This window comes from Siphateles boraxobius, unplaced genomic scaffold (genome assembly GCF_051911475.1).
Source record: "Siphateles boraxobius isolate OS27281-9 unplaced genomic scaffold, OSU_SipBor_1 30, whole genome shotgun sequence".
In the NCBI taxonomy this organism is placed as follows: Eukaryota; Metazoa; Chordata; class Actinopteri; order Cypriniformes; family Leuciscidae; genus Siphateles; species Siphateles boraxobius.
The window spans coordinates 1,668,055-1,677,754 of record NW_027508920.1 but is presented as its reverse complement, the minus strand read 5'-3'; the positions used below and the strand labels follow the sequence as shown (position 1 = coordinate 1,677,754).

General features: G+C 40.1%; 1 protein-coding gene across 2 annotated transcripts; it reads right to left on the bottom strand.

The window, feature by feature from the left end:
- Window positions 1-3,930: 3,930 nt before the first annotated feature.
- LOC143757190 (uncharacterized) lies at window positions 3,931-8,926 on the bottom strand. Of its 2 annotated transcripts, none has more exons than XM_077248155.1 (4): window positions 8,693-8,926; window positions 6,370-6,564; window positions 6,207-6,286; window positions 3,931-5,032 (listed from the first exon to the last, which is right to left on the bottom strand). In XM_077248155.1, exons 1-4 carry the CDS (start codon window positions 8,696-8,698, stop codon window positions 4,939-4,941), a joined length of 375 nt encoding a protein of 124 aa, XP_077104270.1. In that variant the 5' UTR covers window positions 8,699-8,926; the 3' UTR covers window positions 3,931-4,938. The 2 variants fall into 2 exon arrangements, with proteins under 2 accessions (XP_077104270.1, XP_077104269.1); XM_077248154.1 differs by having other exon boundaries at window positions 6,370-6,503.
- Between the last annotated feature and the right edge of the window lie 774 nt (window positions 8,927-9,700).

Below are 9,700 nucleotides of genomic sequence, written 5' to 3'. Positions count from 1 at the left end.
GACAGTCAGTAAGGGAGTGTTTTGTTATGAGTAAGAAAATTTAAGCATTAAGTTTCAAGTTCCAGAAGATAAACATGTTTTTCATTTATTCAGCATTTTAGTATGCTATTATGTTCCAGGAATATTAATTTCCTATTTTTTTCTATTTAGGTGATGTTCACTTTAAGATTGCATGTTTCTAAATGTCCTTTCCCGTGACCTGTAGTCTGAAGGAAAACTCTCACACTTAAAGCCCATTTCAAGTCTGTTAAATCCATCGCATTTCATTCGTATCTGTCGACTTCTTGTGTCTGGTGTAGCATCGTCGGTATGTCTACCTTGTTTTGGGAAATTGTCTGTAGTTATCCTTCATTATTTTGTCAATAATTTAAGTTTGTAGAGTGTAATCTGAGGAGATAGTCTAATGTACGGCTATGTGTATGCTAGCTATTGCGTGTGTCATTTGTCAATAAGCTGCACTTTAAAAGTGCTATAATTACCTGAATGTTGTTCACGTGTATTTCTGCTCTTATATTAATGTAAAATGAGTACAAAAGAAATTCAACGGTAATAGTGCAAATTAGCCTTTATTCATTTGGAGTTGAGGTTGAATGAAATTGGTGATATGCTAATTTTTCCTTGCTCTTTTGAGTTGCAGTTTCACTTTTCCCTGTAACGTTATCTCCAATAAACCCGTGGAACTAGAATTAATCTTCAGAGTCTTGGGGTGGGGAAAAAGTTTAGCTGGCCGTCAGGATATTAAGTTGACATATCGAGGACGGCACAGATACAGATGAACAATCAGGGAACAACAAAGTGCACAAGTAGTCAAACAGTGATTATATAACATAATAACTGAAATAAGTATGGATCTGACAATGTATATGTAGGCTAGACTATGAACAAATATATATTTTAATTTTGTGAGTCAGTGGCTAAACTCACCCATATAAATGTCTTAGTAGTGATTGAATGCATCAGAGGATCTCCTCACCTCACTGAAACATCCATGAAAAATCCTGTTCTATCCCACTATCAACTGGAAAATCATTAACCGTTGTGGTTGAACGTGATTTAACCAAATGGAGGGAAAATGTATACCTCTTGAAAAAAAAAACTGCGAATGAGTTTTCCCACACAGAAAAGGCAGTATCATGAAAGTTTAATGTTCATCTCAAGACCCGGGAACACTAATTATGTTCACTTAGCATCTCCATTGGTGGTGTAATCTTTCAAGTCCAAGAGTTATTGAGCATGAAGACTTCAGGCAATAGGCTAAATGCCAACGGCTGTTGTGACGTACTTCCGCTGAAATGTCAGCAACCGCGAATACTTCCGGTTAGCCTATGCGTCCACTTGTTTTGGTAGGTGGCTGCTACGCTACTTGACATGAAAAAGTCAAAGTTTAAATACCAGAGAGTGTCTGGTACAACTGCCGAACACTGCTGTGTGCCACAGTGCCAGGCATCTGGAAAGTACAATATTGTACTAAGTTTTTTTACTTTTCCTGCCAATGAGGAGCTTAGGCGTATATGGATCGTCGCTATCCGCAGGGACAAATTCACTGTAACGCCTCACACCCGGGTGTGTAGCCGGCACTTCAAAACGGAAGACATCCCTGAACCAGCATCAGAAACAGGTCGACGGCTGTTAAAAAAGGGTGCTGTTCCTTTGTTATTTGAGTGGAACAACTTCTCCCTTCCACCTACAAGACCGGGGGTATTGGAGAGAAGGGAAAAAGCGCCGCCAGAGGATGACAGGGAGGATACACCGGACCACGTAACATTCGGCGTCCCCATGCAACACGACTACGCATCTAAACCTGAAGCTGCAGTCGTTGATTTGGTGTTGGAGGAAAATGCGTCTCCCCGGGAGGAAAATCGCCTGTTACGCCAACAGATCAAGTGCCTTACACTGAGGCAGCGGTTTCGGCATTCACCGTTTTGCTGCCTCGGACAAGGATATCAGGTTCTTTACAAGGTAAGTATAGACAGGTAGGCTAACGAGTGAGTGAGTGAGTGAGTGAGTGTGTGTGTGTGTGTTGTGATGTGACTGAAGGATGGGGAGGTTGTAAAGTGCAATATATCAGGGTATAGTATATTTATAGGTAAAAACAATGTTTTTGTTTTTTTATTCACCAATCACTTTTTAGGTTTTAGGATTTTTTTTTTTTTACCAAACTTTGTTGAATAATTATTTGGAATACTGATATGGAATACTGATACTTGTTCTGTCACCCAAAATGCCTGATAAACATGATTAAAGTTTTTGTGTCCTCAACAGTGGACATGTAGAAATAAATGTCCTGTTTTGTAACAGAAAGTCATATTTTGATTAGAAACCCCAAACATTTTCCTAAGATGTTGATTTATAACAAACAACTTTTAAAATGAATCTGATTTAAATAATTATGAAATATTATCATTTTCCATAACATTTCCAGTGCAACATTTGATCACTACATTAATGTCAATCATTTTTAAAACAAAGGAGAAGTTGTTGAAACTCTTGTGGTGTAATAGTAACACTGACACCCATGGGTGGAGACTCCAGGTGCAAGTCCTGGCAAGAGTTAGACATCCATTTGGGTAGCTAGTCCACTAGTTTTGTACCAAAACTCCTTAGTGTTTTAAATTTTGCACAGATACATTTATTTAAAGTTATGTGTGTAAATTTTGTGTAGTTAATTATGAACAGTTATTAATAGAGTGTCTGTATTCCATTTCTTTAGGTTTGCATCATATGATCTACTGATGCGTTTCTGGGGCTTGATTGTGAACTCTATACCATCCATGGTCAGTATTCGACAAGCACAAAGAGGAGCCCTCACAGAGTCAAATGCTACAACTCATTCCCTGCAGCCCATTGACAAGTTTTTCTTACTTTTGAATTACCTTGTCCTTGGGTCCAAGCAACGGGACCTTGCTGACCGGTATGGTATCCATCAGTCCACGGTCAGCAGAATAATAACAACATGGAGCAACTTCCTGTTCACAGTACTCGGCTCAGTGAGGATCTGGATACCCGAAGAGGAGATACGGACAGAACTGCCTGCAGACTTTAAGGACTACCCTGACACCACAGTCATCCTTGACTGCACTGAGCAATGTGGCAATGCCCATCTTCCCCTCTCCTCCAGAGTGAGTCTGACAAACAGATTACCCATGAATCTGGTGTCCTCAGTCTGCTCAAACCTGGGATGACTGTCATGGTAGACAGAGGTTTCCTTATTAATGACATTGTGCCCTGCAAGGTTTAGAGGCCAGCCTTCCTCTCTGGCAGGCCTCAAATGTCTGCATCTGAGGTTAGGGAGACCCAGGCCATTGCATGTCTAAGGGTGCATGTAGAGCGCTCCATTCGCCGGGTCAAAGAGCACAAGTTTTTCGATTCTGTGATTCCCTACGGGTTTTTGGGAGCATCAATCAGCTGTACACGGTGGCTTGTCTCCTTACTAACTATGAAAATGGGCCACTGGTAAAGGCCTGGGCAAAGAAGCCTGAGGTCTGAGGGCAACCACATTGTATATTTATACACTTTCATAAAGACACTGCATCAGGCTTTCAGCCAGACGACCTTCAACAAGGCATTGCACATAACATACATACTTTGTATGATATGTACAGTCCCCTGATGAGGAACGCCTGAGTGAAAGCTTGATATGCAGTGCCTTTATGAAAACGTATTGATATTAAAAATAATTTGTTTATACATTCATAAAATCTTAGTTTTGTTCTAGAATCCTTTTTTTAAACCCCTTTCAATTCCTTAATCTTATCAGAGGTTATATTTGTTTGAAATTTGTTTGTATACAGTTTAGGCCTTTGAATGCTACCTTGTCAAAATACTTCTTTGGTCAATTCAAGTAGTAATCTGCTTTTGTTTGGTCTCATTTTTAATTCCCGTCTCTTACCTTTTAAAACTAAACTTAAGCTGTACAAAACACAGAAATGCTTAGATCCAAGTCATTTATTACTTATTTACCCTAAACATGTATCACAATCAAAAACACATTGCAGCAACAGTTTACTGATGAGGTTGACATTTATTTCCTACACAGTAACTTCAAATACATGTACACTGCAATCAAGTCATTAATTGGACAAGAAGTCATTGAGGTATAAATAATTTTTAAAAAGGGGACTTTTTCTTTAAGGGTTTGTATGACTTCCATGTCACGGGGAATTCTCTGAATGAACATGTCATCTTCTGTGTAAATGACAAAGTCACACCAGCCACACCCAGAAATCAACATTTGTCCCTGGACCTGCCAGTAATAAGGATGGGATCGCCTCAGTGTATATGTACCCTCCTTTATCATAACGTAAGGGCAGTCCACGTAGCTAGTTACATTTGGGCATTTAATTTCTAAAAGGCCAAACACTGGCTGCCCCTCCGGATCGTACACAATCCCATCAGGTGTTGACCCCATCCATGGTGCTTCAGGGTGGATCAGGAACCCACATGGATAGTGGTTGACTTCCCTCACCTTGCAGTACTCCTCCACTGCTATAGGCTTCAAGGCAAGACCCCGCAGCATGTCAGCAGTCTGATGGCAAGATCCCAGAAGCCTTTTTGCATGATTTTCAGCAGAGCTTTCTCCCCTGGTGTGGCAAACTTCTCTGAATTTGGTAGAGGTGATGCGGCACCTCCTTAGTTGGTGCCACTCAGCGCAGGAACTCTGATCTTGTGTGCTGTTTTCAATTTTGTGTGCTGTCTCCAAAGATGTCGCAAGGGATGCCAGATGATGGTGCTGATGTTCAGAAAAGACAAATGCACAGGTAGAGGGTCCCAGTCTGTAATCCGAGAGTGGCAGCTGTGGGGGAGAAGGGGCATCTGTGTGTGGACAGGTACTGGGGACTGTCCTTACTGGTAGCTGATAGGAAAGCACACTTCCCTCCTGCACCGGACCGAACATGGACTCAACCAGAGGTACATCACTGGAGATAGCCATTGCTGTGATCATGGGAGCTTCGTCTGCACTAAGTCCATGGTACGCATCCTGAATTTGGAGAAGTCTGGCAGAGGGCAGCTAACTCCTTTATACAAGTTGTTTCTGTGGAAAAAATGCAAACAAATGTGTCACAATTAAGAAGTACATGTGCAAAGGCATGTACTGAATTTAACTTAATGAGTTTTGTGCACGTGACAGTGTGTGCGTGCACTCGTGGGTTGCTTGTATGAAAGAGGGAGTGTGTGTGTGTGTGTGTGTGTGTGTGTGTGTTTGTGTGTGTGTGTGTGTGTGTGTGTGTGTGTGTGTGTGTGTGTGTGTGTGTGTGTGTGTGTGTGTGTGTGTGTGTGTGTGTGTGTGTGTGTGTGTGTGCATCGTTTTTCTACCTACCGACAGGCAGCACTCAGTTAATGCCAACTGCATAAATTTTGGCACAGGTGTGTATTTTTATTGGAGTTTTACTATTTCATCCTCATCTCCTTTATTTTAGACTAGTAACACAGAATAGTCCCTCTCAGTGCCTTTTGGACAAAAAATGTCCCCATTCAAACTGCAATTTTTAATCCCTGTGACATTTAACTATAAAATGATGCAATCTTTGTTAATAGGCTTTCATTCTGTTGGCAAGGGTTCAAAACTAAAATGAATATTTTTTTACCAGATGATGCTATTTTTTCAGGTTTGGCCTATTAAGCAAATACTCACTTTATTCCTGTTTTCTGCTTATGTGTATGTGGTGAGCAGGACGAGGCTGAGGGCCGTGAGAGAGTGTTTATTTATTTATTAAAATCGTTGAACAATCGCTGGTTCCCACCTCTTCCTTCCCATAACAACTGAACCTCGTAACAGTGTATTATAGAGCCAATTGGATAGATCATGAAGCTAGAGTTGTGTGGGTGTGTTGGTATGGATGTATAATATATATATATATATATATATATATATATATATATATATATATATATATATATAATAATACAATAATGTTCATAAATCGATTTCCTAAACTTAAATCTCAAACTTTTTTTGGTTTTACTTTTTAAACTTTTTTTTACTTCAACAATAATCTGCCACAGGTCTTCTTTAAAATGAGACCACACTTAAGTCTGTGCTCTCAAGCTTAAATTTTTTGACATATTGTTGTCCACTATGAACCTATGTGTAACTTTTTTTAATTGATGCACAAGGGTTAAGCAGGTAAGTACTTTTGAGCGTGCGTAAATGTATGTGTGCAAATGGATTTTCTGTGAGTGTGTGTAGTATAGACAACAACACATACCTGATTCCTTCTGCAAGTCTCCTCTCTCTTGGTCTGGCTGATATGATGACCATGTCATTAACTGGACAAGGTTTAATACCCTGCATCGAAATAAAAACATGTTTGAGAAAAATTCAAGAGATATCCATACATAAAATGAAAGAGTCATTAAAAGGCTTGCTACCATGGTCCTTGGTTTGTGCCACTTTTGTTCAGTTTCTGTGCAGCTGAACATTGGGGGGACTGATGTAAGCCTCAGCTGGGAGTAGTGCGCCGTCTGGTACAGTAGATCTGCCACATGACTGCACAAGGCTGTACCTGCCACACAGGTACACTGGCATCGCTGTAACACCACCGGCTTTGAATCCCTTAGCACAATCTGTTACAACACCAAATATTTGTTAGAGAAAATGTAACTAAACAAACAACGTAACAAACACACAAAATTTGTGAACTTTTTGTTAGTGAAAATCTGTTAGTGAACTTTAAAATGTGTAAAGTGATACAGGGATTGTTACAATTTATTTAGCCTATAGTTGACCATGTCAAATGTAATAGATCTTTATTAATCTCACATTACTCATTTTAAAATAGCAGTGCAGATGAATAAGCAGGGGTTTTCCTGCATAGACAATTATGAGGCGGCCGCCTCCGTCAAATTTCGTGCCGCCTCCGCCTCTCGACAAAACTCGGACAGACAGTCACGTGCTCATATGCACTTTTTCCACCGTGACAGTTCTGTCGCGATTCCCGCTTGTGTCCATTCTCTAACTGTGTAGTTTGCCGATAGTGCTGCACGGATCATAATCCGCGGGTCGAGTAATAAAAACATTCCATTCAATCGAGGGTGGATGACAGCTAAATGAGTGTAATAAAGACACGGAACTCCAATCATGGTACCTAATGTACGGACGTTAACAAAGTTGCGCTGTTGAGTCTCGCGCAGTTATTTATAACATTAATTATAGTTAAGAAACCTACACACGACCAGAGTGCTGTTTTCCTGAATGCCATCACGATTGAAACCGAGATATTAATTTCATAACAGTTCAATAAACAAATAGTTAAAATTAAGTTACTTACATTTTTAGACTGTTTTTGTTCTGTTTTAGCAGCGAAAATAGTTCCAAACAACAGAACCATATCGCGTCTCAAAGCAACACTCATCCATGATTCATTACTGAATCATTCAGCGTTTTGAACTAATCGCTTGAGTCAAAGATTCAATTGCCCATTATTAAACCGCCTCATTCTGAATCAATCAGCCGTTTGAACGATTCGTTTACATTAATGACTCAATGACTCGCTCATTAAGACGGCCGCCTGCCGCCTCCTACTGGCGGTTTAGTTTCAAAGTATCATTCTTTTCAACATTCCTTGTATATTAAAAAAATATTGAAAATTATCTCATTTAATACAGTTATAATTTTTCAATGTAAATTATTTAATTTGATTGGTAACAGCCTAGTGTCTTATTATTTTATTTGAATGTATTGATAAAATGTAAGAATTTTAAATGAAATTTAGAGCATACATTAAATAAAATTAGGGGGAAAATGCCCTTTATAAAGGTACAAAAAATTGTTCTGATAAGAGTGTTTTCAAAAATGAAACATTGACAATAAGTTTAAAGGGAGTAAAGCCTCTGTTTAGGCTATAAAGAAAATATAATTTTCCCAAAAGAAGAACTTTTAATTTAAATAAATGTTAATTATGTGATATGTTACCATATTATCATGCTTAATTGAATAATTGTAATGTGATGATCAGATGCACATATCTAAATCAAAGAATATGGGTGGTTGGCGGGTGGATTATTATTTATTTTTAACAACAGATTCGAGTGACTCAAAGTGCACCAGATTAATGAATTTATCTTTAAAATGTACAGAATTTTCTCACGGGGGGGCATGCCCCCGGACCCCCCTAGTGTTACAATTTTACCACCTCCGCCTCATTTTGAGCCAGGAAAAACCCTGATAAGTAATGAACAAATTATATGAACTCTTAACAAAATCTTGCTTCTGTAGGAGCCATTAACTTTACATTCTTTCTGGCACAGCAGGTACACCCTGTATTCATATTTCACATGATATCTCAGGTACCATATGATTCATATAGTGCAATGATGGTGTCTATCTGTATCTAATTCACAGCAATGATATGACTCACAGAAACTTGGAGCCTGTTTCTTTTTAACCTGAACTGAACCTGCACCGAACCTGCAGGATGACTTTCCCTTACACTCAGACAGTGAGGCTTCTGGCTTTTCCTCAGATCTGAAGCACTGCGACCTAACCGTGACCTCTCCTGACTCCTTGTTTGAAACTTTGATTAACATAGAGGTTAGGGTATTGCATTTCAGAAACACAAAATATTCATGCCGTTAACCTATCACTCTGCTAAAGTTATTAATTTTGCTTCCTCACTGTGCTAACTTTGGCTAGTAAAGAGCCAAGGAGCTAAAATATTCATCGTTAACTCAAAACAGAGGCTTGTTAACTTACCTTCATAGTTGTTTATATAGCTGGACACATACAATTTAAAACCTTTGTCTTTTTTTGACGTTGGTGTCTTTGATGTGGCCTGGATGATCCTATGTACATCGTTTGCCGTTATCCTCGGCAGGTCCTGCAGCGATCGCGTAAAAGACGACATAGCTACAGCAAACGCTAACGTGAACCGGAAGTACTGAAGCTGGCTGAAGAGTCCGGAAGCATCAGAACGGAAGTCCGCGGCATTTAGGCTATTGTCCTAATGCTTATACTCTAATTGGCCTCTGCTCATATTGTCAATGGTGTCTTGTTTAAAGGCAGCAGAGCATACAGGCAGGAATTAACAAGGAGCTGAAACAGCGACTGTTTTAACAAAAGGCAGGGAGCTAATTAGAACCCTGTGGCGTTGTAGAACTGCGTGGGGAATGTGCGAAGGACTTATCCTGCGGAAACTTCTTTTCTCTCTCTTGTTAGCATTGATTATGGCCTAATGGTAACAGAGTTGGACTGGTGACCCAAAGGTTGCTGGTTCGATTCCAGTACCGGCAGGAATATGACTGAGGTGTCCTTGAGCAAGGCACCTAAACCCCAATCGCTCCCCGGGCGCCACTCAAGGCTGCCCGCTGCTCCGGGTGTGTGTATCCACGTTTGCAGTGTGTGTGTGTTCACTACTCTGCTCCTTATGTGTGTGCTCTTACTTGGATGGGTTAAATGCAGAGGTCAAATTCCAAGTATGGGTTACCATTCTTTGCCATCACTTTCACTTTCATTATCTTTTTGAAACATAAGTTCTAGAGCTTTTTGTCTCCAAGGCACCCACATTGTGAGACTACGGACGCTAGAGGCTGCAGTCTTTAGCCTCCTTGTTAGAGGGCCTGACTCTCACGCAGGACCCGGGTGGAGGGGTTACATAAACATTGATCAGCGAACATAAACAGAAGGTCAACTGTACTTGCTTGATGTGCAGGAACAAACCTCATTGGCTCTGGCAGAACCTCAAATGTGCTGCATATAACACAC